The sequence below is a fragment of the Calidris pugnax genome, unplaced genomic scaffold (assembly GCF_001431845.1).
Source record: "Calidris pugnax isolate Ruff unplaced genomic scaffold, ASM143184v1 scaffold111, whole genome shotgun sequence".
Taxonomy (NCBI): Eukaryota; Metazoa; Chordata; class Aves; order Charadriiformes; family Scolopacidae; genus Calidris; species Calidris pugnax.
Window position 1 is genome coordinate 7,420,172 of NW_015090872.1, and position 26,279 is coordinate 7,446,450.

At 53.9% G+C, this 26,279-nt stretch overlaps 1 protein-coding gene across 1 annotated transcript in view; it reads left to right on the forward strand.

The window, feature by feature from the left end:
• LOC106890172 (IgGFc-binding protein-like) overlaps positions 1-26,279 on the forward strand; it is a 62,401-nt gene that overhangs the window by 12,427 nt on the left and 23,695 nt on the right. The window contains exons 11-60 of the mRNA XM_014945790.1: positions 152-716; positions 1,325-1,524; positions 1,616-1,996; positions 2,586-2,872; positions 3,595-3,866; positions 4,929-5,078; positions 5,521-5,777; positions 5,881-5,965; positions 6,086-6,169; positions 6,282-6,523; positions 6,619-6,902; positions 7,002-7,279; positions 7,575-8,173; positions 8,544-9,108; positions 9,260-9,459; positions 9,560-9,940; positions 10,297-10,583; positions 11,265-11,536; positions 11,665-11,745; positions 11,936-12,085; positions 12,404-12,657; positions 12,760-12,847; positions 13,268-13,354; positions 13,649-13,732; positions 14,025-14,111; positions 14,474-14,715; positions 14,811-15,094; positions 15,194-15,471; positions 16,338-16,594; positions 16,698-16,782; positions 16,903-16,986; positions 17,099-17,340; positions 17,436-17,719; positions 17,819-18,096; positions 18,392-19,065; positions 19,436-20,000; positions 20,152-20,351; positions 20,452-20,832; positions 21,189-21,475; positions 22,296-22,567; positions 22,696-22,776; positions 22,967-23,116; positions 23,435-23,688; positions 23,791-23,878; positions 24,299-24,385; positions 24,686-24,728; positions 24,899-25,152; positions 25,281-25,361; positions 25,552-25,701; positions 26,020-26,273. Coding sequence (XP_014801276.1) covers positions 152-716; positions 1,325-1,524; positions 1,616-1,996; positions 2,586-2,872; positions 3,595-3,866; positions 4,929-5,078; positions 5,521-5,777; positions 5,881-5,965; positions 6,086-6,169; positions 6,282-6,523; positions 6,619-6,902; positions 7,002-7,279; positions 7,575-8,173; positions 8,544-9,108; positions 9,260-9,459; positions 9,560-9,940; positions 10,297-10,583; positions 11,265-11,536; positions 11,665-11,745; positions 11,936-12,085; positions 12,404-12,657; positions 12,760-12,847; positions 13,268-13,354; positions 13,649-13,732; positions 14,025-14,111; positions 14,474-14,715; positions 14,811-15,094; positions 15,194-15,471; positions 16,338-16,594; positions 16,698-16,782; positions 16,903-16,986; positions 17,099-17,340; positions 17,436-17,719; positions 17,819-18,096; positions 18,392-19,065; positions 19,436-20,000; positions 20,152-20,351; positions 20,452-20,832; positions 21,189-21,475; positions 22,296-22,567; positions 22,696-22,776; positions 22,967-23,116; positions 23,435-23,688; positions 23,791-23,878; positions 24,299-24,385; positions 24,686-24,728; positions 24,899-25,152; positions 25,281-25,361; positions 25,552-25,701; positions 26,020-26,273 — 12,075 coding nt within the window. The remainder of the gene's footprint in view (positions 1-151; positions 717-1,324; positions 1,525-1,615; positions 1,997-2,585; positions 2,873-3,594; positions 3,867-4,928; positions 5,079-5,520; positions 5,778-5,880; positions 5,966-6,085; positions 6,170-6,281; positions 6,524-6,618; positions 6,903-7,001; positions 7,280-7,574; positions 8,174-8,543; positions 9,109-9,259; positions 9,460-9,559; positions 9,941-10,296; positions 10,584-11,264; positions 11,537-11,664; positions 11,746-11,935; positions 12,086-12,403; positions 12,658-12,759; positions 12,848-13,267; positions 13,355-13,648; positions 13,733-14,024; positions 14,112-14,473; positions 14,716-14,810; positions 15,095-15,193; positions 15,472-16,337; positions 16,595-16,697; positions 16,783-16,902; positions 16,987-17,098; positions 17,341-17,435; positions 17,720-17,818; positions 18,097-18,391; positions 19,066-19,435; positions 20,001-20,151; positions 20,352-20,451; positions 20,833-21,188; positions 21,476-22,295; positions 22,568-22,695; positions 22,777-22,966; positions 23,117-23,434; positions 23,689-23,790; positions 23,879-24,298; positions 24,386-24,685; positions 24,729-24,898; positions 25,153-25,280; positions 25,362-25,551; positions 25,702-26,019; positions 26,274-26,279) is intronic.

Here is a 26,279-nt window from a genome sequence, read left to right on the forward strand (position 1 = left end):
GCTCTGCCAGTTGCAGGGGTGTGGGGGTGCAAGGGCGTCATGGGCGCCGGTTTGCAGTGGCCGGCGTGACAGCTGATTTCCCTCCCTGGGGCAGGAGACCCCAGGGAGGCCGGGGAGAAGCCCAGCGTCCATTGCGGTGTGTCTGCCCTAGGTGAACAATGTGCGCCAGACCTTGCCGGTGAGCGCAGCGGGAGGTGCCATCACGGTGAGCAGGAGCGGCCGCTACATCGTCCTGGAGACAGACTTCAAGCTCCAGGTGTCCTACGACGCTGACCACTCGGTGGAGGTGAAGGTGCCCACCGCCTACTTCAACCTGACCTGTGGCATGTGCGGGAACTTCAACAACCGGCGAGAGGACGATTACATGATGCCCAACGGGCAGCAAGCCGCAGACTCCAATGAGCTGGGGGAGAGCTGGCGGGTCCCAGACGATGACTCCTCTTGCGGTGTCCCCATCCCACCACCACCCTGCAGTGCAGAAGAGGAGAAGCTCTACCGATCGGAGGAGTTCTGTGGCATGCTGACTGCCAGGCCTGGCTCTTTTGAGAGGTGCCACGGTGTGATCAACCCTCAGGACTACTTTGACACCTGCTTCTATGACCTTTGTGCCCTGAATGGTGGCCAGGAGTTCCTGTGTGCTGCTCTGGAGGCCTACGCCGATGCATGCCAGGCAGCCGGCGTGACTCTCCCTGCCTGGAGGAATGCCACCTTCTGCCGTAAGTTTCTGTTGAAAAATGAATCTTTGAATAGCTCCCTTTCCCGTGTTGTCTTAAGAGGCTGATTTAACCAATAACTGACATAGCTTAGGGATCTTTAAATTTGTTGTATTATTACGTACAAAATATTTAGCAATAAAATTCTGTAAAAATAATCTCATTAGTGTTTTCTGCCAGAAAGCAGAGGAACCTTTTATTTATTATCTCAAGAATCTTGTCAAACCAGTAGCAGCAAGTTCCTGATAATGTGGAATCATCTCTGAGTCTTATATGATGTTTTGCTTTTAATATGTTTGTTCATTTCCAGACTACTTCTAATGACTTTAGCAATCTGTGTTCTTCTAGAAATGTACCAACTACGTACTGGATCTAATGTAGAGAGGCTTAGTTTTCACTTGGATGTGGAGATGCTTAATATCCAGGATATGTGTGTAAAACATTCATGCTTTTGTGTCATAGAATGTTTTCCTTTTATTTGATATCAAAATAAGAAAGGCATTTCTCTTTAAAAAAACCAACACTGTCACTAGTTCAAAATAATCCCATTTTTGGATCACTGTTTCATTTGAGCTGTGATTGTAAGTTCATTCCCTTTTGCTGTTTTTCAGCTGTTGCATGCCCTCCCAACAGTCATTACAATCCATGTACCAGTGCTTGCCCAGACACGTGTGTTAACCCTCTTGCATCAAAGAACTGCAGCAGACCTTGTGTAGAAGGATGTGAATGCAACAGTGGTTTTGTCATCAGTGGGGGACAATGTGTGTCCATGAGCAACTGTGGCTGCCTTCAGAATGGCAAATATTATGAGGTTTGTTCTTGCACATAGTTCAGGGGCTTTTGTCACAGTTCATCATTACCATTACTCTTTTAATTTATTTTTATTTTATTGTCTCTAACAGAAGGGAGAAGCTTTTTGGCAAACAGACTGTGCAGGCCAATGTACATGTGCTGGAAATGGGACTGTAGTTTGCAATTCAGAGAGATGTGAAGTAAGCGAAGTTTGCAAGGTGCAGAATGGACTCCTGGGATGTTATCCATTGAATCCCAGCCCCTGCCACATTTTTGGGGATCCACATTATATAACCTTTGATGGAAGACTGTACCATTTCCAAGGAGACTGCAATTATACTGTTGTTGAGACATGCACAAATTCTTCTGAAAGATTTTCAGTGACAACCAGGAATGAACATAGAGGAAACCCAAACTGGACAGCCTTGAACTCAGTTGCTGTCACACTGGAAAATGTTCACATTGTTTTGAAGAAAAATAAAGAGATCTATGTAAGTGTTCTACTTTGAGCATAAACAATCCATCTCGTTTATTCACTTTACATTTCTGTCCAATAAGATTTCTCTGCTATATTCATCTCCAAGACCACACGTGCTAAAAGTCACAGACTTTATTTTTTTTTTAATTAGGAAGGCAGAAATCAGCATAGCTTCCTTCTGTCCATTCAAATCTTTTCTAAATGAGGTTGTAGGAAAAAAAACCATCTTCCTCCGTAGCTTCATCTATAAGAGAAACTTTCTTTTGAACTAAATCTCTGTCTGAAATTTATAGAACTGGCCTTTAAAATAAACGCATTACACTCTCAGACTCATTGATACCAAAGCTAGCTTTAAACTATTCCAAGTATTGCTATGTGCATCGTTGTGACAGCACAGAGCTCAACTTCTGCTACAAAGCTCTATTCAAGATGTGCGATAAGTATGCAGCCCGTTAGGCTTTGCTAAGCTTCAAAGTTTTGTGTCTGCATTGTTCATTAGAGTAAGGATGACCTGGTGATGATGGTACTGGCAGTGTAGGTGTCCTCTTTATTCATGGGGGCTTTATTGACTTACCTAGCTGTGTGGGTTTTGTTTTGTTTAGGTGAATGGAGTTCAAGTTTCTCTTCCTGTGGATTTGAACACTGGAGTCAGAGTAGCTATAAAAGGACATCATGTGGTCATTGATACCTCTCTAGGGATCCAGGTGAAGTTTGATGGTGACCAGGAGCTTTTCATTCTGGTTGATGAAAGTCTCAAAGGACAGCTGTGTGGTCTGTGTGGGACATTCAATGACAACCAACTGGATGATTTTCTAAAACCAGATAAAGTCTTAGAACAGGATCCAAATAAATTTGGTGACAGCTGGCTAGTGAAGGATGACAACTGGACGTAAGTATCTGCTAATACTTTGGGAAACAGCAAAATGCCTGAAACATAAATCATCTAGTTATAGGATTAATGTACATTACTTATATTACATAGTAACCCTTCTTTGATATTACTTGTTTGCTAGTATTTTCACCTTTGAATAACTCCACTTTTCAATAGGAAGCATTGAAATTTTAAAATCACCATTCAGAGGTTTTCCACCCACCCTTTGTAGATTTTGTTTGAAACTGGGCTCCTTTTTTGCATATAACTGTTCTTTATTCTTAGCTGTTTATTCTGAAATATCTCCTTTATATTACCTTACTCTAAGAAGTCCAAATATATCTCTCAGATTCAGCTCCTAAGATAACTCCACATTGATTAACATAGACATGGGACATTTATCTGGCTATTAATGAGCAAATTATTGCTCTTACTATATGCAGTATTGAACTGAAATGATCTTGCTTGCGTTAGCTGATTTGTTGGTTTCTTCTGGACTTCAGTCTGTGGACAGACAGTCACACGTCAACACTTCACAATTATATTCTTAATGGGGAATTATGAGTCAAATTGTAATATTTCTCACTTTGTGGTTTGAGACACTAAAGATGACTATACACAGAAAATCCATGGAATTTGGCATAGGATTCTATTTCTGTTGAGGCATGCCTTGCAGGATAGAACAAAATATAAATATTTATTATATAACCATGCTACTGTTTTTTTTTTTTTTGATACAGGTGTAATCCAGTTTCAGTTGTACCACCCACTTGTGACACAGCAAAAGAGAAAGAATATGAAGAACTTTGCAAAATTATTTTGAAAAACAGTGGACCTTTTCAGGTCTGCCATTGGCATATTCCCCCCCAGCTCTATTTTGAGAGTTGTGTCTATGACCTGTGTGCCACAGAGGGGAATTCTGATCAGTTTTGCAAGATTTTAGAGGCATATGCTGCTGCCTGTGAACTTGGAGGTGTAAATCTGGGTGAATGGAGGAAAGATACCATCTGTGGTAAGTTGTTAGGTCATTTAGCAAATAGCCATCCAGCTAAATCCTCATGAATATAAATTCAAGTTACTAAGTTGAGGAGAATTTCAGAAAAGGGAATTCAAGGAGACACAGGAAGCTTTCAAGTGCTTAGCATCTCTGGAGATTGGACTTCTAATGGGCTTCCAGAATTCACTTTAGGACATGATATTTTAACACTTTTGACCTAAGACCATTGATCAGAATCAGGTCATGAAAGACATCATACACTGTCAGTTAAGGGTTCAACCAGGGACAATTGAGCACTTGTCTAATCATCACTTTGTCTTTTATAAAATATTTTTCCTTTTTGAGAAGTGTTAATACATCACTTACCCAACCTGTCTACAGCTCCAGGTTTTCAATTCTGAAATAAATTCAGAAGTATATAAACCAGGGCTTTAAAATTAATAAAGAAGATTCCTGCAGCTTGAGGTCCGTTCAGCCTTCCAGTCATAACACTATTGGTCTGTTATTATCTTGGTAGACTAGTTAACAAAGAGGTAAGGCTAGAGGCAAAAAATTGCTTCGTCTAGAACTACCAGAGATGATTGCCAAAGCCAGCAGAAATGGCAGCCTAAGTATGAAGCTATGACATAAAAAGGCATAACCTCTTTAGAATTCTGAGACAGTACTTATCCCAGTTTATAAGAAATAAAAAGAAATGTTAGACAATTCTCATTATGATGTCTAGATTTGCACCTAGGCAGGACTTTAAGAGTCAGATGAATACTACTGTGCCAAATAGGAAAGCTTTGAGCGTTTTGCAATGACCAAGGATTATGACTGTGGCACATTGTAAAAATACAGGATATTAGTGTATCATGATGCTAGCTGAGAAAGGAGCTTGTAAAATAACACTTATTCTCAGGAACTTAAAACTTCATATTTTATAGTCAATTTTTCAGTAGGGGCCACTTATTCTCATTCCATCTTCAAATTTTTCATGAACATGGGTGCTTGAGACCTAGAAGGGCATTGTCAGAACAGAGAGAAGATTCCAAACCTCATCATGGAAACTTTTTTTTCTTTTTGCACCATATACAGCTGCACCAACAGCCTGCAATATGTCCTGCACGTTTGATGTCGACTTCTGTGAGTGGCAACAGGAAAACAGTGACAACTTTGACTGGATAAGGCACAAGGGGCCAACACCCACACCAAATACTGGTCCTTCCTATGACCACACAACTGGAGGTAGGAACCACAAACCATACTTGGGTGTGCCTCTCTTGGAAGAGGGCATGGAGCCTGTTTTAATAACAAATCCAGGCTGTGTGTTTCCTAGGCTCAATCCGGAGCCTTCTGCAGCAGTCAGTAATCTGTTGTGGGGTGGATGAGCAGTACAGGACCTGTGACCAAAGCATGTGACCTGTTAGCATAAGCTCCTGTAAAGAGACTTCAGCAAAGGTATATCCAGGCTGAGACTGGATCACTGTGGCACTCAGCCTCCCCTTTGGAAGCCTTTCCTTTCCCAAACTAGTGGACCAATGTAATCTGCTGGAAATAAATTTAGGGACTGAAAGTTTAATGCAAGTGCTGGGTGAAGAAAAGTTGTACTGTATGCAATGTGTAAATGAAGGCATTTCATCTTGTCCTGTCTCATTAATGTGAAAATTCGACACACTGTTGTTTCCAGAGGGCTATTATATCTACCTGCAAGGAAGTGAGCATGAGCCAAGTGACGTAGCACGTTTGGTCAGTCCAGTGTGTGGTTCAGAAGGACCTCACTGCTTCCGCTTCTGGTATCACATGTACGGAGTGGCTGAGGCTATGGCCCTGCGCGTGTACGTAGTTCACAATGAAACATCAACACTGGAATGGAAAGATGCTGGAAACAAAGGGGACCAATGGAACTTGGGACAGGTCACGGTGCACAGCAGAGGACACATGCAGGTAAAGGCAGAGGCTCTAAATACCACCTGAGATGAACCGTGCTTTGTAATGGCACTTCACATATGTGGCTATAGCTAATTCTGAGAACTAACTCTTCCCCTAGATTGTCCTGGAAGGCATGATAGGAGAAGACTTCCGGAGTGACATAGCATTGGATGATCTGTCCATTGAAAAAGGATATTGCCCAGGTAAAAGGCTAGGGTGAGGAGGGGCGGTCATTGTTTGTTGTGGCAGTCATTGTAGCTTCAGTCTTGAACAAGAGCTGGCAAATGAGGATTGATTTGCTTGTACCATTGTCTCATTTATAGATGATGTAATTACAACAACACCAAGCACGACCATCACAACACCTTCAGAAGACACGACCACACCAGCACCCACACCAAGCCCAGGTGAGTAGAGTAGACAAGCCATGGGGCTGCAGTCTTTGTGCAGAGAAGGCTGGCGAGCAGAAGCAGCAGGAGGTGTTTAACCAAACATTTCCTCTGGTCTTTCCGCTGTCAGGAACCTGTGTGGTGGAAGGAGACCCTCACTACCACACGTTTGACAAGCAGCTACATCACTTCATGGGCACGTGCACCTACACCCTTTCCAAGCTGTGCGAGAGCAACAGCTCGCTGCCGTACTTCAACGTGGAAGCGGCCAATGAGCACAGGGGAGGCAACACTCGCGTGTCCTATGTCCGATACGTGGATGTCGATGTGGCCGGCCAGCGGATAAGGCTGGGGAAGGGGGGAGTGGTGACGGTAAGCACAAGGCGGAGAGGCGGTGGGGCTGTGCGAGAGGACAGAGCTGTGCCAAATGGGTTGCTCCAACCCGGCCTTGGTTTCTGTCCTTCCAGGTCAACGGAGTGGCAGAGGTCCTGCCCTGCACCCCATCCGTGGGCGTGCAGGTCTCGTCCAGCGGGTTCTACACAGTGATCACAACAGACTTTGGCTTGAGAGTGAAGTTTGATGGGAAGCATCGGGTGGAGGTGACGCTTCCCAGCACCTTTGGGGAGAAGGTTTGTGGCATGTGTGGGAACTACAACGGGATGGCAGCGGATGACTTCCAGAACCCGGAAGGGATGCTGGAGCCAGACTCCACCAGCCTGGGCAACAGCTGGCAGGTGTCCAACGACAGCAGGTGTGTGTGACCCCCAGCAGGTCTGGGGACAGGGAGGGGGAGGCACTAGGAGAAGCCCACAGATGACCCAGGGGGGCCCTTCTGCCCGTCTCTCCACAGCTGCTCAGCCGGACCACTGCCCACCCCAGCCTGCAATGAGACGGACAAGCAGGTCATTGCCAGCAGCGCCTTCTGTGGGCTCCTCAATGACACCAGCGGCCCCTTCCAGATGTGCCACGCTGTGCTGAGCCCCAACAGTTACTTTGACACATGCTTTTACGACCTGTGTGAGCTGGGGCTGGACCACGAGACCCTGTGCAAGAGCTTGCAGTCCTACGCAGATGCCTGCCAGTCGCTTGGCGTCAAGATCCCTGTGTGGAGGAACGCAACCTTCTGCCGTAAGTCCACACACGGTACCAGGGCTCATTCCTGTCAGGAAAACACAGAATAGGACTGAGAAGAGGAGTGGAGAATAAGAAATATTTGTACTACGTGCCGTGGGGATTTACAGGTAGTTGTAAGTGTTAGAGGCTCTGGTTTCTGTTTCATTTGACCAGGTGTGGCTTAGAACACCTGTGGAGGCAAGCAGACCAGATAGGACCCAAGCAGACCTTTGGTATTTCAAAGAGGAAAATAGAGCACAAAGCATGTGTTGTGTTCTCCAAGTAACGGCTGTGTCTTCTGTCTTGGCAGCCATCACCTGTCCATCCAACAGTCATTATGAGCCCTGTGCTGCAGCCTGCCCTGCCACCTGTGTCGACCCAATAGCACCCTCCAACTGCAGCCTGCCATGTGTGGAAGGATGTGTGTGTGACAGCGGGTACCTGCTCTACAACGACCGCTGCGTGCCCAGCCAGAAGTGTGGATGTTGGCACAACGGGCAGCACTACCCCGTGGGCTCGGAGTTCTGGACGGACAATACCTGCTCCTCAAAGTGCACGTGTCCCGCCCGGGGAAGCAAAGTCCAGTGCTCCAGTGCCTCATGCCCTGAGGGCCAGTACTGTGGGGTGCAGGATGGGAAGCCTGAGTGCCTTGAAGAGTCCTACGGCATCTGCCACGTCCACGGAGACCCTCACTACATCACCTTTGACAAGGTGACACACAACTTCATGGGCAACTGCACCTACACGCTGGCCAAAGTGTGCTCCAACACCACCGCCCTGCCCTACTTCAATGTTGAGGCCAAGAACGAGCATCGTGGGAACACCAGAGTGTCCTATGTGCGTGAAGTCGTGGTTGAGGTGTACGGAGTGCGCATTGCCATTGCCAAAAAGGAGAGGAGCCAAGTGCTGGTAAGCAGTGAGGCTGGCACGAGCCTGGTGTCCTTAGAAGGCAGGGCTTGGCATGTACCAAACATCACCACAGTTCCCAGGCCCAGCTGGCGTCCCTGAAGCCACTGGGTTCCTTTGTTTCACTTTTCTGGGTAGGGGTGGGTCTAGAGGAGGGACAGGCAAAGATGGAATGTGGCCTGTGTTGCACAGAGGCCCCTGAGAGTGCAGAGCAGAGACACGGCTCTGCCAGTTGCAGGGGTGTGGGGGTGCAAGGGCGTCATGGGCGCCGGTTTGCAGTGGCCGGCGTGACAGCTGATTTCCCTCCCTGGGGCAGGAGACCCCAGGGAGGCCGGGGAGAAGCCCAGCGTCCATTGCGGTGTGTCTGCCCTAGGTGAACAATGTGCGCCAGACCTTGCCGGTGAGCGCAGCGGGAGGTGCCATCACGGTGAGCAGGAGCGGCCGCTACATCGTCCTGGAGACAGACTTCAAGCTCCAGGTGTCCTACGACGCTGACCACTCGGTGGAGGTGAAGGTGCCCACCGCCTACTTCAACCTGACCTGTGGCATGTGCGGGAACTTCAACAACCGGCGAGAGGACGATTACATGATGCCCAACGGGCAGCAAGCCGCAGACTCCAATGAGCTGGGGGAGAGCTGGCGGGTCCCAGACGATGACTCCTCTTGCGGTGTCCCCATCCCACCACCACCCTGCAGTGCAGAAGAGGAGAAGCTCTACCGATCGGAGGAGTTCTGTGGCATGCTGACTGCCAGGCCTGGCTCTTTTGAGAGGTGCCACGGTGTGATCAACCCTCAGGACTACTTTGACACCTGCTTCTATGACCTTTGTGCCCTGAATGGTGGCCAGGAGTTCCTGTGTGCTGCTCTGGAGGCCTACGCCGATGCATGCCAGGCAGCCGGCGTGACTCTCCCTGCCTGGAGGAATGCCACCTTCTGCCGTGAGTACCTTCTGCCTTGCTGTTGCCGGAGGGGGAGGTGCTGCTCCCCATGCCCAGACCCTCTGGCCAAAGCAAGTCTTTGGTCCTCCCCTTCCAGAAGGTCGCCCTTCCTTGAAGGCTTGCTGGGCCTAACTGTCCCCTTCCATTGCAGCCCTGCCATGCGATGCCAACAGCTACTATGACCCTTGCATGACCGGCTGTCCTGCCACCTGTGTTGACCGAGAAGCCCCACAGAACTGCTCCAAGCCCTGCGTGGAGGGCTGCGCGTGTACCTCTGGCTTCCTGCTCAGCGGAGACACCTGCGTGCCCGAGGCCCAGTGTGGCTGCCTCTTTGAGGGCAACTACTACAGCGTGAGTGAAAACCTTCCCTGGCTTGCACCCTTCCCAGGGCACCCCCTTGCCTCTGCTTTCCCGCCTCAGACGCTGACACTCGGTGTTTCTCTGCCTGCAGCAAGGCGAGTACTTTGTGAGCGAGAACTGCACTCGCCGGTGCCGCTGTGAGGCCAACGGCCAGATGAATTGCTCTGCGTTGTCCTGTGGTGAGGACGAGGTCTGCAAGATCCAGAATGGCCAGAGGGACTGTTACCCGGCCAGCACCGATCTCTGCCACATCTACGGCGACCCGCATTACAGCACCTTCGATGGGAAGCTTCACCACTTCCAGGGCTCCTGCAACTACACGGTGGTGACGGGCTGTGGCAACTCCTCTGTTGGCTTCACTGTCACCACCCGCAACAAACATCGCGGCAGCCCGACCTGGACAGCTCTGAACTCTGTGGCACTGTCCATGGAAGGCCTCCACATTGCGCTGCGCCAGAACAAGGCGGTCTACGTAAGCCCCTCGTTTTTACACCTGGGAACAACAGATGCCCGAGGCACCATTAAGTACCCCTCTGTCCCCAAGTGGAGCTTGAGATTCCCTGAGCCTGCTGGCGTGCTCACAGAAGGGCACGGCAAGGCTGTGAGCGGGGCAGATATGGCTGCTCACACTAGAGCAGGTGTTCAGCTAGTTTTCCTGGGCTTTTGGTGTGCCGTAGGTAGAGTAGCCACAGTTCTCGTGGGCCTGGGCAGGGTTTCTCATGCCCCTGGGGCTTCTGACTCACTGGGGCCTGGCACCATCGGAGGGAAGAACCTGTGAGTGGAGGGCATTGCCTTATGCTTCTGTCTCCCGCTCTCCCCCTTATTCAGATCAACGGTGCTCTGTCCTCCCTGCCTGCTTCTCCTGCCCCTGGCGTGACCGTTTCCCTGAGTGGCTCCTACGTGCGGGTTGCTACCAAGCTGGGCCTGCAGCTGCAGTTCAATGGGGACCACGAGCTCCTGGTGAGGGTGTCCGAGAAGCACAAGGGCAAGCTGTGCGGGCTGTGCGGGACGTACACTGGGAACCAGCAGGATGACTTCACACGGCCGGACGGGGTTGTCGTGCCCGACTTCAATGAGTTTGGAACCAGCTGGATGGTGCCAGATGATGAGTGGCCGTGAGTTCTGGTTCCGTTGCGTAGGTGACGGACAAAAGGGAGCGTGGGAGAGGGGAGCTGTGAGGGCCACCAGGAGGAGGGGATGCTAACGGCAGGCATGGGGTAAGGGAGAGGCAGTGGTGGGAAAGCGTGTGAGAGCATGTGAGGCTCCCCAGCAGCAGCATCCACATCATCCTTGTGTCTCCCCTCTCTGCTCCACCCACCAGCAGCACGTCTGCTCTGCCACTGGGTGCCAGATGCGTGGCCGTTCCCCCTTCCCCTCAAGCCTGACTTGCTTGTGGCAGTGCCCAAGCCCCTCCACGCCGTCAGGGTGCATGGTGCTCTCTCCCCACAGGCGCTCTGCTCTGGGGTCCTTGGCGACCTCCGTGCAGGGCCCTGCCTTCCCCCTCCACACGCTGCATCCCACCGTTCCTGACCCCAGAGGGAGCGGGCCAGGGCCTTGGCACGATGCTTTTCCCCAGCTGTTGGGACTGTGACTGCCTTGGCCATTTGTTTCCGTCACCCTGATGCCATGAAAGCGTATGGTGACCGTGGTCCGCGTTGTCCGCCCTTGCAAGTGACAGCCCTGGATGCCTTGTCTTAGGGAGGGATCTGGACTCCCGAGACTGAGCTTTTGGCTAGGGAGGAGGTCAGGAAAAGGTCCGGCTTCTGTGGGCTCACAGCTGTCTGTCTGCTTTGCAGGTGTGACCCGGCCCCCAGCCCGCCTGTGTCCTGCTCCCCCTCCGAGGAGGAGGCAGCTAGAAAGCAATGTGCAAGCCTCACACAAGCCGGTGGCCCGTTCCAGCCATGCCATGCAGTTCTGCCGCCACAGACATACTTTGAGAGCTGTGTCTATGACCAGTGTGCTACGAACGGCAGCACGGAGCAGCTCTGCAATGACCTGGGGGCCTATGCCACAGCCTGTGCTGAGGCAGGCGTTGCTCTGGGAGACTGGAGCGCTGGCACTGTCTGTGGTAAGTGTGCCGTGCCCTTTTGCCGCGGTGTAGGGTTATTTGGGAAGGTTGCAAACTCCCCATTTAGGAACAAATGCCCATTATGAAACACAACTTCTCCAACCCCGGTTTCACTGTACATCCTGCAGCTCCTACAACTACGGCCCCCTTGCCAGACACCTCAACGCGGCCTCCACAGACAACATCACCAGCCCCTGGGACAAGCACAGGTACTGTTGTCTCCCATCCGTGTTTTTGACTGGCTCTGCTAGGTACTCAGCTCCCGTGCTTCCCCTGGGTTGGCCATCCTCACTTGGCCATGAGCATGCCAGGAACGTAGGTGTGCCCTGTGGGACAGGGGGAAAAGTTGGTCCCTCCCTCACTTGAGAAACTCTGCTTTCCTTTCTGCACCATACCCAGCTCCCCCAGAAGTCTGCAAGTTTGCCTGCACGTTCGAGGATGACTTGTGTGGCTGGGTCCAGGCAGATTACAGCAGCATTGACTGGATAAGGAACAAGGGTCCAACGCCCACGCCAGGCACCGGCCCCTCCTCTGACCACACAACAGGAGGTAGGAACAGCAACCCGTACACAGCGCTCCTCCAGGCAGAGGGGTGTCCGTGGGAAGATGGCAACAAGCCCCCTCCTCCAACAGCAAATACGGGCCATGTGTTTCCTGGCCGTGATCCAGAGCCCTTTGTGGCAGTGGGTGGACTCGGGGCCGGGGAGGGTTGTGGCTAGCAAAGGACCTGTGCTTGGTCTCCCCTCCTTCTTCTCTGCCTTGAAGGGCAGTAGGGGGTGCTCCCAGGACTTGAGTGCCCGTGTTGTCCCTGGCTGCTTTCTCTAGATTTGATGTGCATGTGACAGTGTGGCTCACACTTTGTTTCAGACGGCTACTACATCTACCTGTATGGGAGCAATGCCTTCCCCGGCTTTGTGGCTCATCTCGTCAGTCCGGTGTGCACTTCGGAAGGACCGCACTGCTTCCGCTTCTGGTATCACATGTACGGAGTTGAGTCAATGGCCCTGCGGGTGTACGTGGTTGAGGACGAAGAGCTGGTGCCGATCTGGACCAGCGTTGGGAACCACGGGGACATGTGGAACTTGGGAGAGATCACAGTGGCCAGCACAGGAAACCTGAAGGTAAGGCACAGGCTCTCACTGCCATCTGAGACGAACGGTGCTCTCTAATGGCACTTCACACAGGCGGCTGGAGCTAACGCTGGGACCCGTGCTTTCCCTTAGATTGTCCTGGAGGGAGAATGGGGTGGAGATGTCCGGAGCAACGTAGCATTGGATGATCTGTCCATTGAGAAGGGACCCTGTGGTGCAGGTACAAGGCTCGGCGTGGGGAAGGGCGGCTTGAGAGATGTCACCCAGGGAGGCGGCCCGCTGTGCTACAGGCAGGAGCAGCGGTTGTCTTTGCAGTGCCCTATAGGCCAGTGGTGCAGCCTGTGCCCAAGCAGGCTTAGCTCTGGGAGACTGGAGCACTGGCACTGCCTGCGGGCACTCTTTAGTTCATGTATTACAAGGCACTGAGCAGAGGTACTGAAGCGCCTCATCTGCTTTTGTCACACAGCTGTGCTGATGGGAGAGCCCTTGAGTGGCAGGGCTCTTTCTGGGATGACATTCTGCGATTCCTGCCCGGGGCCTCTCTGGTTACGGTGTTGGGGTGTTTGGGAAGGGTGGACCACCTGCCTGCAACTACACTCCCATGTTGATGTAATTCTTCTCTAACTCTCTCCTGTGCCAGGTCCATCAAAACCCACGACCCCCTCACCAGGCTCTACACCACAGCCTCCACGCACGACATCCCCACCGGCACCCACACCGAGCTCAGGTACTCTCATGCTCCCTGCCCACCTTCTGCTTCTTGTGGCAGCTGTTCTGTTCACTTCCTCCATGGCCAACAGCCATGGAATGGAGTGGCTGTAGTGAAGGATCTGCCTTCTCACAATCAAAAATGCTGGTAGAAGAGCCCTGAAGTCCTGGAAATTTCACTGAGGAGTCACTGTTTGATCCCTGCCCTGGGAGCCTGTTGTTACAGTGTTGGGTGTTTGGGAAGGGTGGACCAGCTGCCTGCAACTACACTCCCATGTTGATGCACATCTTCTCTAACTCTTTCTTATGCTAGGTCCATCAACTGCAGAACCTGGGACTGCTTTTCCAAACACCACACTGGTGCCTCCACATACATCAGGACCCACACCGAGTTCAGGTACTGCCATGTCCCATCCCCATCTATTACTTGTGGCAAATGTTCAGTTAGCTTTCTTCAAGGCTCGTGGCCAAGGGAGGGAGATGCTGTAGTGAAGGAGCTGCGTGTCTCCTTCTATACACATCAATGCTGATTGGAGAGAGTGCAGAAGTCTCTGCTGAGGAGTCACTGTTTGATAGCTGCTTTGGCCCCCTCTGGTCATGGTGTTGGTGTGCTTGGGAAGGGTAGGCTGTCTCCCTGGAATAAATCTCTCCCCTTGACACTGACCACTTCTACTTTTCTCTCTCCATAGTTCCTCCTACGCCCTCGACCCCATTGCCAGACACCACCACACAGCCAACACACACAACAACGACACCACCTCATGGGACAGACTCAGGTACCACTATTATTGGTGAAGTTTCAATCATCCTCAAAACCATCCCCTTGTGGATCTGTGTTGCGTTTTGTTGGAGGACTGTTATTTGCTTTGTGTCACTATCCTGCCATATTGAGACAGACACCGAATGCTATTCCCATTCTGAGGGTTCAGGAGAGGCTTCTGTATTTCTAGTGCTTTGGTCATTGAGGAGGTTGCCTGGTAAAGCACTTGTGTCTTGACAGAGATCTCTGCTAAATCTGTGTATTTGTAAAAGCAATAGACCCGTAATGAGACGGAAGTCCTTTGTGCAGAGAAGGCTGGCGAGCAGAAGCAGCAGGAGGTGTTTAACCAAACATTTCCTCTGGTCTTTCCGCTGTCAGGAACCTGTGTGGTGGAAGGAGACCCTCACTACCACACGTTTGACAAGCAGCTACATCACTTCATGGGCACGTGCACCTACACCCTTTCCAAGCTGTGCGAGAGCAACAGCTCGCTGCCGTACTTCAACGTGGAAGCGGCCAATGAGCACAGGGGAGGCAACACTCGCGTGTCCTATGTCCGATACGTGGATGTCGATGTGGCCGGCCAGCGGATAAGGCTGGGGAAGGGGGGAGTGGTGACGGTAAGCACAAGGCGGAGAGGCGGTGGGGCTGTGCGAGAGGACAGAGCTGTGCCAAATGGGTTGCTCCAACCCGGCCTTGGTTTCTGTCCTTCCAGGTCAACGGAGTGGCAGAGGTCCTGCCCTGCACCCCATCCGTGGGCGTGCAGGTCTCGTCCAGCGGGTTCTACACAGTGATCACAACAGACTTTGGCTTGAGAGTGAAGTTTGATGGGAAGCATCGGGTGGAGGTGACGCTTCCCAGCACCTTTGGGGAGAAGGTTTGTGGCATGTGTGGGAACTACAACGGGATGGCAGCGGATGACTTCCAGAACCCGGAAGGGATGCTGGAGCCAGACTCCACCAGCCTGGGCAACAGCTGGCAGGTGTCCAACGACAGCAGGTGTGTGTGACCCCCAGCAGGTCTGGGGACAGGGAGGGGGAGGCACTAGGAGAAGCCCACAGATGACCCAGGGGGGCCCTTCTGCCCGTCTCTCCACAGCTGCTCAGCCGGACCACTGCCCACCCCAGCCTGCAATGAGACGGACAAGCAGGTCATTGCCAGCAGCGCCTTCTGTGGGCTCCTCAATGACACCAGCGGCCCCTTCCAGATGTGCCACGCTGTGCTGAGCCCCAACAGTTACTTTGACACATGCTTTTACGACCTGTGTGAGCTGGGGCTGGACCACGAGACCCTGTGCAAGAGCTTGCAGTCCTACGCAGATGCCTGCCAGTCGCTTGGCGTCAAGATCCCTGTGTGGAGGAACGCAACCTTCTGCCGTAAGTCCACACACGGTACCAGGGCTCATTCCTGTCAGGAAAACACAGAATAGGACTGAGAAGAGGAGTGGAGAATAAGAAATATTTGTACTACGTGCCGTGGGGATTTACAGGTAGTTGTAAGTGTTAGAGGCTCTGGTTTCTGTTACAGCCTCCACGCACGACATCCCCACCGGCACCCACACCGAGCTCAGGTACTCTCATGCTCCCTGCCCACCTTCTGCTTCTTGTGGCAGCTGTTCTGTTCACTTCCTCCATGGCCAACAGCCATGGAATGGAGTGGCTGTAGTGAAGGATCTGCCTTCTCACAATCAAAAATGCTGGTAGAAGAGCCCTGAAGTCCTGGAAATTTCACTGAGGAGTCACTGTTTGATCCCTGCCCTGGGAGCCTGTTGTTACAGTGTTGGGTGTTTGGGAAGGGTGGACCAGCTGCCTGCAACTACACTCCCATGTTGATGCACATCTTCTCTAACTCTTTCTTATGCTAGGTCCATCAACTGCAGAACCTGGGACTGCTTTTCCAAACACCACACTGGTGCCTCCACATACATCAGGACCCACACCGAGTTCAGGTACTGCCATGTCCCATCCCCATCTATTACTTGTGGCAAATGTTCAGTTAGCTTTCTTCAAGGCTCGTGGCCAAGGGAGGGAGATGCTGTAGTGAAGGAGCTGCGTGTCTCCTTCTATACACATCAATGCTGATTGGAGAGAGTGCAGAAGTCTCTGCTGAGGAGTCACTGTTTGATAGCTGCTTTCGCCCCCTCTGGTCATGGTGTTGGTATGCTTGGGAAGTGTAGGCTGTCTCGCTGGAATCAATCTCTCCTCTTGATTAATGTGAAAATTCGACACACTGTTGTTTCCAGAGGGCTATTATATCTACCTGCAAGGAAGTGAGCATGAGCCAAGTGACGTAGCACGTTTGGTCAGTCCAGTGTGTGGTTCAGAAGGACCTCACTGCTTCCGCTTCTGGTATCACATGTACGGAGTGGCTGAGGCTATGGCCCTGCGCGTGTACGTAGTTCACAATGAAACATCAACACTGGAATGGAAAGATGCTGGAAACAAAGGGGACCAATGGAACTTGGGACAGGTCACGGTGCACAGCAGAGGACACATGCAGGTAAAGGCAGAGGCTCTAAATACCACCTGAGATGAACCGTGCTTTGTAATGGCACTTCACATATGTGGCTATAGCTAATTCTGAGAACTAACTCTTCCCCTAGATTGTCCTGGAAGGCATGATAGGAGAAGACTTCCGGAGTGACATAGCATTGGATGATCTGTCCATTGAAAAAGGATATTGCCCAGGTAAAAGGCTAGGGTGAGGAGGGGCGGTCATTGTTTGTTGTGGCAGTCATTGTAGCTTCAGTCTTGAACAAGAGCTGGCAAATGAGGATTGATTTGCTTGTACCATTGTCTCATTTATAGATGATGTAATTACAACAACACCAAGCACGACCATCACAACACCTTCAGAAGACACGACCACACCAGCACCCACACCAAGCCCAGGTGAGTAGAGTAGACAAGCCATGGGGCTGCAGTCTTTGTGCAGAGAAGGCTGGCGAGCAGAAGCAGCAGGAGGTGTTTAACCAAACATTTCCTCTGGTCTTTCCGCTGTCAGGAACCTGTGTGGTGGAAGGAGACCCTCACTACCACACGTTTGACAAGCAGCTACATCACTTCATGGGCACGTGCACCTACACCCTTTCCAAGCTGTGCGAGAGCAACAGCTCGCTGCCGTACTTCAACGTGGAAGCGGCCAATGAGCACAGGGGAGGCAACACTCGCGTGTCCTATGTCCGATACGTGGATGTCGATGTGGCCGGCCAGCGGATAAGGCTGGGGAAGGGGGGAGTGGTGACGGTAAGCACAAGGCGGAGAGGCGGTGGGGCTGTGCGAGAGGACAGAGCTGTGCCAAATGGGTTGCTCCAACCCGGCCTTGGTTTCTGTCCTTCCAGGTCAACGGAGTGGCAGAGGTCCTGCCCTGCACCCCATCCGTGGGCGTGCAGGTCTCGTCCAGCGGGTTCTACACAGTGATCACAACAGACTTTGGCTTGAGAGTGAAGTTTGATGGGAAGCATCGGGTGGAGGTGACGCTTCCCAGCACCTTTGGGGAGAAGGTTTGTGGCATGTGTGGGAACTACAACGGGATGGCAGCGGATGACTTCCAGAACCCGGAAGGGATGCTGGAGCCAGACTCCACCAGCCTGGGCAACAGCTGGCAGGTGTCCAACGACAGCAGGTGTGTGTGACCCCCAGCAGGTCTGGGGACAGGGAGGGGGAGGCACTAGGAGAAGCCCACAGATGACCCAGGGGGGCCCTTCTGCCCGTCTCTCCACAGCTGCTCAGCCGGACCACTGCCCACCCCAGCCTGCAATGAGACGGACAAGCAGGTCATTGCCAGCAGCGCCTTCTGTGGGCTCCTCAATGACACCAGCGGCCCCTTCCAGATGTGCCACGCTGTGCTGAGCCCCAACAGTTACTTTGACACATGCTTTTACGACCTGTGTGAGCTGGGGCTGGACCACGAGACCCTGTGCAAGAGCTTGCAGTCCTACGCAGATGCCTGCCAGTCGCTTGGCGTCAAGATCCCTGTGTGGAGGAACGCAACCTTCTGCCGTAAGTCCACACACGGTACCAGGGCTCATTCCTGTCAGGAAAACACAGAATAGGACTGAGAAGAGGAGTGGAGAATAAGAAATATTTGTACTACGTGCCGTGGGGATTTACAGGTAGTTGTAAGTGTTAGAGGCTCTGGTTTCTGTTTCATTTGACCAGGTGTGGCTTAGAACACCTGTGGAGGCAAGCAGACCAGATAGGACCCAAGCAGACCTTTGGTATTTCAAAGAGGAAAATAGAGCACAAAGCATGTGTTGTGTTCTCCAAGTAACGGCTGTGTCTTCTGTCTTGGCAGCCATCACCTGTCCATCCAACAGTCATTATGAGCCCTGTGCTGCAGCCTGCCCTGCCACCTGTGTCGACCCAATGGCTCCTGTTACCTGCAGCCTGCCATGTGTGGAAGGATGTGTGTGCGACAGCGGGTACCTGCTCTACAACGACCGAGCACCCTCCAACTGCAGCCTGCCATGTGTGGAAGGATGTGTGTGTGACAGCGGGTACCTGCTCTACAACGACCGCTGCGTGCCCAGCCAGAAGTGTGGATGTTGGCACAACGGGCAGCACTACCCCGTGGGCTCGGAGTTCTGGACGGACAATACCTGCTCCTCAAAGTGCACGTGTCCCGCCCGGGGAAGCAAAGTCCAGTGCTCCAGTGCCTCATGCCCTGAGGGCCAGTACTGTGGGGTGCAGGATGGGAAGCCTGAGTGCCTCGAAGAATCCTACGGCATCTGCCGTGTGCACAATGATCCTCACTACGTCACCTTTGACAAGGTGACACACAGTTTCATGGGCAACTGCACCTACACGCTGGCCAAAGTGTGCTCCAACACCACCGCCCTGCCCTACTTCAATGTTGAGGCCAAGAATGAGCATCGTGGGAACACCAGAGTGTCCTATGTGCGTGAAGTCGTGGTTGAGGTGTACGGAGTGCGCATTGCCATTGCCAAAAAGGAGAGGAGCCAAGTGCTGGTAAGCAGTGAGGCTGGCACGAGCCTGGTGTCCTTAGAAGGCAGGGCCTGGCATGTACCAAACATCACCACAGTTCCCAGGCCCAGTTGGCGTCCCTGAAGCCACTGGGTTCCTTTGTTTCACTTTTCTGGGTAGGGGTGGGTCTAGAGGACGGACAGGCAAAGATGGAATGTGGCCTGTGTTGCACAGAGGCCCCTGAGAGTGCAGAGCAGAGACACGGCTCTGCCAGTTGCAGGGGTGTGGGGGTGCAAGGGCGTCATGGGCGCCGGTTTGCCGTGGCCGGCGTGACAGCTGATTTCCCTCCCTGGGGCAGGAGACCCCAGGGAGGCCGGGGAGAAGCCCAGCGTCCATTGCGGTGTGTCTGCCCTAGGTGAACAATGTGCGCCAGACCTTGCCGGTGAGCGCAGCGGGAGGTGCCATCACGGTGAGCAGGAGCGGCCGCTACATCGTCCTGGAGACAGACTTCAAGCTCCAGGTGTCCTACGACGCTGACCACTCGGTGGAGGTGAAGGTGCCCACCGCCTACTTCAACCTGACCTGTGGCATGTGCGGGAACTTCAACAACCGGCGAGAGGACGATTACATGATGCCCAACGGGCAGCAAGCCGCAGACTCCAATGAGCTGGGGGAGAGCTGGCGGGTCCCAGACGATGACTCCTCTTGCGGTGTCCCCATCCCACCACCACCCTGCAGTGCAGAAGAGGAGAAGCTCTACCGATCGGAGGAGTTCTGTGGCATGCTGACTGCCAGGCCTGGCTCTTTTGAGAGGTGCCACGGTGTGATCAACCCTCAGGACTACTTTGACACCTGCTTCTATGACCTTTGTGCCCTGAATGGTGGCCAGGAGTTCCTGTGTGCTGCTCTGGAGGCCTACGCCGATGCATGCCAGGCAGCCGGCGTGACTCTCCCTGCCTGGAGGAATGCCACCTTCTGCCGTGAGTACCTTCTGCCTTGCTGTTGCCGGAGGGGGAGGTGCTGCTCCCCATGCCCAGACCCTCTGGCCAAAGCAAGTCTTTGGTCCTCCCCTTCCAGAAGGTCGCCCTTCCTTGAAGGCTTGCTGGGCCTAACTGTCCCCTTCCATTGCAGCCCTGCCATGCGATGCCAACAGCTACTATGACCCTTGCATGACCGGCTGTCCTGCCACCTGTGTTGACCGAGAAGCCCCACAGAACTGCTCCAAGCCCTGCGTGGAGGGCTGCGCGTGTACCTCTGGCTTCCTGCTCAGCGGAGACACCTGCGTGCCCGAGGCCCAGTGTGGCTGCCTCTTTGAGGGCAACTACTACAGCGTGAGTGAAAACCTTCCCTGGCTTGCACCCTTCCCAGGGCACCCCCTTGCCTCTGCTTTCCCGCCTCAGACGCTGACACTCGGTGTTTCTCTGCCTGCAGCAAGGCGAGTACTTTGTGAGCGAGAACTGCACTCGCCGGTGCCGCTGTGAGGCCAACGGCCAGATGAATTGCTCTGCGTTGTCCTGTGGTGAGGACGAGGTCTGCAAGATCCAGAATGGCCAGAGGGACTGTTACCCGGCCAGCACCGATCTCTGCCACATCTACGGCGACCCGCATTACAGCACCTTCGATGGGAAGCTTCACCACTTCCAGGGCTCCTGCAACTACACGGTGGTGACGGGCTGTGGCAACTCCTCTGTTGGCTTCACTGTCACCACCCGCAACAAACATCGCGGCAGCCCGACCTGGACAGCTCTGAACTCTGTGGCACTGTCCATGGAAGGCCTCCACATTGCGCTGCGCCAGAACAAGGCGGTCTACGTAAGCCCCTCGTTTTTACACCTGGGAACAACAGATGCCCGAGGCACCATTAAGTACCCCTCTGTCCCCAAGTGGAGCTTGAGATTCCCTGAGCCTGCTGGCGTGCTCACAGAAGGGCACGGCAAGGCTGTGAGCGGGGCAGATATGGCTGCTCACACTAGAGCAGGTGTTCAGCTTGTTTTACTGGGCTCTTGGTGTGCCGTAGGTAGAGTAGCCACAGTTCTCGTGGGCCTGGGCAGGGTTTCTCATGCCCCTGGGGCTTCTGACTCACTGGGGCCTGGCACCATCGGAGGGAAGAACCTGTGAGTGGAGGGCATTGCCTTATGCTTCTGTCTCCCGCTCTCCCCCTTATTCAGATCAACGGTGCTCTGTCCTCCCTGCCTGCTTCTCCTGCCCCTGGCGTGACCGTTTCCCTGAGTGGCTCCTACGTGCGGGTTGCTACCAAGCTGGGCCTGCAGCTGCAGTTCAATGGGGACCACGAGCTCCTGGTGAGGGTGTCCGAGAAGCACAAGGGCAAGCTGTGCGGGCTGTGCGGGACGTACACTGGGAACCAGCAGGATGACTTCACGCGGCCAGACGGGGTTGTCGTGCCCGACTTCAATGAGTTTGGAACCAGCTGGATGGTGCCAGATGATGAGTGGCCGTGAGTTCTGGTTCCGTTGCGTAGGTGACGGACAAAAGGGAGCGTGGGAGAGGGGAGCTGTGAGGGCCACCAGGAGGAGGGGATGCTAACGGCAGGCATGGGGTAAGGGAGAGGCAGTGGTGGGAAAGCGTGTGAGAGCATGTGAGGCTCCCCAGCAGCAGCATCCACATCATCCTTGTGTCTCCCCTCTCTGCTCCACCCACCAGCAGCACGTCTGCTCTGCCACTGGGTGCCAGATGCGTGGCCGTTCCCCCTTCCCCTCAAGCCTGACTTGCTTGTGGCAGTGCCCAAGCCCCTCCACGCCGTCAGGGTGCATGGTGCTCTCTCCCCACAGGCGCTCTGCTCTGGGGTCCTTGGCGACCTCCGTGCAGGTCCCTGCCTTCCCCCTCCACACGCTGCATCCCACCGTTCCTGACCCCAGAGGGAGCGGGCCAGGGCCTTGGCACGATGCTTTTCCCCAGCTGTTGGGACTGTGACTGCCTTGGCCATTTGTTTCCGACCTCCGTGCAGGGCCCTGCCTTCCCCCTCCACACGCTGCATCCCACCGTTCCTGACCCCAGAGGGAGCGGGCCAGGGCCTTGGCACGATGCTTTTCCCCAGCTGTTGGGACTGTGACTGCCTTGGCCATTTGTTTCCGTCACCCTGATGCCATGAAAGCGTATGGTGACCGTGGTCCGCGTTGTCCACCCTTGCAAGTGACAGCCCTGGATGCCTTGTCTTAGGGAGGGATCTGGACTCCCGAGACTGAGCTTTTGGCTAGGGAGGAGGTCAGGAAAAGGTCCGGCTGCTGTGGGCTCACGGCTGTCTGTCTGCTTTGCAGGTGTGACCCGGCCCCCAGCCCGCCTGTGTCCTGCTCCCCCTCCGAGGAGGAGGCAGCTAGAAAGCAATGTGCAAGCCTCACACAAGCCGGTGGCCCGTTCCAGCCATGCCATGCAGTTCTGCCGCCACAGACATACTTTGAGAGCTGTGTCTATGACCAGTGTGCTACGAACGGCAGCACGGAGCAGCTCTGCAATGACCTGGGGGCCTATGCCACAGCCTGTGCTGAGGCAGGCGTTGCTCTGGGAGACTGGAGCGCTGGCACTGTCTGTGGTAAGTGTGCCGTGCCCTTTTGCCGCGGTGTGGGGTTATTTGGGAAGGTTGCAAACTCCCCATTTAGGAACAAATGCCCATTATGAAACACAACTTCTCCAACCCCGGTTTCACTGTACATCCTGCAGCTCCTACAACTACGGCCCCCTTGCCAGACACCTCAACGCGGCCTCCACAGACAACATCACCAGCCCCTGGGACAAGCACAGGTACTGTTGTCTCCCATCCGTGTTTTTTACTGGCTCTGCTAGGTACTCAGCTCCCGTGCTTCTCCTGGGTTGGCCATCCTCACTTGGCCATGAGCATGCCAGGAACGTAGGTGTGCCCTGTGGGACAGGGGGAAAAGCTGGTCCCTCCCTCACTCGAGAAACTCTGCTTTCCTTTCTGCACCATACCCAGCTCCCCCAGAAGTCTGCAAGTTTGCCTGCACGTTCGAGGATGACTTGTGTGGCTGGGTCCAGGCAGATTACAGCAGCATTGACTGGATAAGGAACAAGGGTCCAACGCCCACGCCAGGCACCGGCCCCTCCTCTGACCACACAACAGGAGGTAGGAACAGCAACCCGTACACAGCGCTCCTCCAGGCAGAGGGGTGTCCGTGGGAAGATGGCAACAAGCCCCCTCCTCCAACAGCAAATACGGGCCATGTGTTTCCTGGCCGTGATCCAGAGCCCTTTGTGGCAGTGGGTGGACTCGGGGCCGGGGAGGGTTGTGGCTAGCAAAGGACCTGTGCTTGGTCTCCCCTCCTTCTTCTCTGCCTTGAAGGGCAGTAGGGGGTGCTCCCAGGACTTGAGTGCCCGTGTTGTCCCTGGCTGCTTTCTCTAGATTTGATGTGCATGTGACAGTGTGGCTCACACTTTGTTTCAGACGGCTACTACATCTACCTGTATGGGAGCAATGCCTTCCCCGGCTTTGTGGCTCATCTCGTCAGTCCGGTGTGCACTTCGGAAGGACCGCACTGCTTCCGCTTCTGGTATCACATGTACGGAGTTGAGTCAATGGCCCTGCGGGTGTACGTGGTTGAGGACGAAGAGCTGGTGCCGATCTGGACCAGCGTTGGGAACCACGGGGACATGTGGAACTTGGGAGAGATCACAGTGGCCAGCACAGGAAACCTGAAGGTAAGGCACAGGCTCTCACTGCCATCTGAGACGAACGGTGCTCTCTAATGGCACTTCACACAGGCGGCTGGAGCTAACGCTGGGACCCGTGCTTTCCCTTAGATTGTCCTGGAGGGAGAATGGGGTGGAGATGTCCGGAGCAACGTAGCATTGGATGATCTGTCCATTGAGAAGGGACCCTGTGGTGCAGGTACAAGGCTCGGCGTGGGGAAGGGCGGCTTGAGAGATATCACCCAGGGAGGCGGCCCGCTGTGCTACAGGCAGGAGCAGCGGTTGTCTTTGCAGTGCCCTATAGGCCAGTGGTGCAGCCTGTGCCCAAGCAGGCTTAGCTCTGGGAGACTGGAGCACTGGCACTGCCTGCGGGCACTCTTTAGTTCATGTATTACAAGGCACTGAGCAGAGGTACTGAAGCGCCTCATCTGCTTTTGTCACACAGCTGTGCTGATGGGAGAGCCCTTGAGTGGCAGGGCTCTTTCTGGGATGACATTCTGCGATTCCTGCCCGGGGCCTCTCTGGTTACGGTGTTGGGGTGTTTGGGAAGGGTGGACCACCTGCCTGCAACTACACTCCCATGTTGATGTAATTCTTCTCTAACTCTCTCCTGTGCCAGGTCCATCAAAACCCACGACCCCCTCACCAGGCTCTACACCACAGCCTCCACGCACGACATCCCCACCGGCACCCACACCGAGCTCAGGTACTCTCATGCTCCCTGCCCACCTTCTGCTTCTTGTGGCAGCTGTTCTGTTCACTTCCTCCATGGCCAACAGCCATGGGATGGAGTGGCTGTAGTGAAGGAGCTACGCATGTCCTTTTATATCCAGCTATACAACTTGGAGTTCACTCGAGTGCAGAAATCTGTGCTGAGGAATAATTGTGCGATCCCTGCCCGGGGCCTCTCTGTTCACAGTGTTGGGTTTTTGGGAAGGGTGGACCAGCTGCCTGCAACTACACTCCCATGTTGATGTAATTCTTCTCTAACTCTCTCCTGTGCCAGGTCCATCGACATCACGATGGAGTGGCTGTAGTGAAGGAGCTACGCATGTCCTTTTATATCCAGCTATACAACTTGGAGTTCACTCGAGTGCAGAAATCTGTGCTGAGGAATAATTGTGCGATCCCTGCCCGGGGCCTCTCTGTTCACAGTGTTGGGTTTTTGGGAAGGGTGGACCAGCTGCCTGCAACTACACTCCCATGTTGAGGCCCCCAGCCCGCCTGTGTCCTGCTCCCCCTCCGAGGAGGAGGCAGCTAGAAAGCAATGTGCAAGCCTCACACAAGCCGGTGGCCCGTTCCAGCCATGCCATGCAGTTCTGCCGCCACAGACATACTTTGAGAGCTGTGTCTATGACCAGTGTGCTACGAACGGCAGCACGGAGCAGCTCTGCAATGACCTGGGGGCCTATGCCACAGCCTGTGCTGAGGCAGGCGTTGCTCTGGGAGACTGGAGCGCTGGCACTGTCTGTGGTAAGTGTGCCGTGCCCTTTTGCCGCGGTGTGGGGTTATTTGGGAAGGTTGCAAACTCCCCATTTAGGAACAAATGCCCATTATGAAACACAACTTCTCCAACCCCGGTTTCACTGTACATCCTGCAGCTCCTACAACTACGGCCCCCTTGCCAGACACCTCAACGCGGCCTCCACAGACAACATCACCAGCCCCTGGGACAAGCACAGGTACTGTTGTCTCCCATCCGTGTTTTTTACTGGCTCTGCTAGGTACTCAGCTCCCGTGCTTCCCCTGGGTTGGCCATCCTCACTTGGCCATGAGCATGCCAGGAACGTAGGTGTGCCCTGTGGGACAGGGGGAAAAGTTGGTCCCTCCCTCACTTGAGAAACTCTGCTTTCCTTTCTGCACCATACCCAGCTCCCCCAGAAGTCTGCAAGTTTGCCTGCACGTTCGAGGATGACTTGTGTGGCTGGGTCCAGGCAGATTACAGCAGCATTGACTGGATAAGGAACAAGGGTCCAACGCCCACGCCAGGCACCGGCCCCTCCTCTGACCACACAACAGGAGGTAGGAACAGCAACCCGTACACAGCGTTCCTCCAGGCAGAGGGGTGTCCGTGGGAAGATGGCAACAAGCCCCCTCCTCCAACAGCAAATACGGGCCATGTGTTTCCTGGCCGTGATCCAGAGCCCTTTGTGGCAGTGGGTGGACTCGGGGCCGGGGAGGGTTGTGGCTAGCAAAGGACCTGTGCTTGGTCTCCCCTCCTTCTTCTCTGCCTTGAAGGGCAGTAGGGGGTGCTCCCAGGACTTGAGTGCCCGTGTTGTCCCTGGCTGCTTTCTCTAGATTTGATGTGCATGTGACAGTGTGGCTCACACTTTGTTTCAGACGGCTACTACATCTACCTGTATGGGAGCAATGCCTTCCCCGGCTTTGTGGCTCATCTCGTCAGTCCGGTGTGCACTTCGGAAGGACCGCACTGCTTCCGCTTCTGGTATCACATGTACGGAGTTGAGTCAATGGCCCTGCGGGTGTACGTGGTTGAGGACGAAGAGCTGGTGCCGATCTGGACCAGCGTTGGGAACCACGGGGACATGTGGAACTTGGGAGAGATCACAGTGGCCAGCACAGGAAACCTGAAGGTAAGG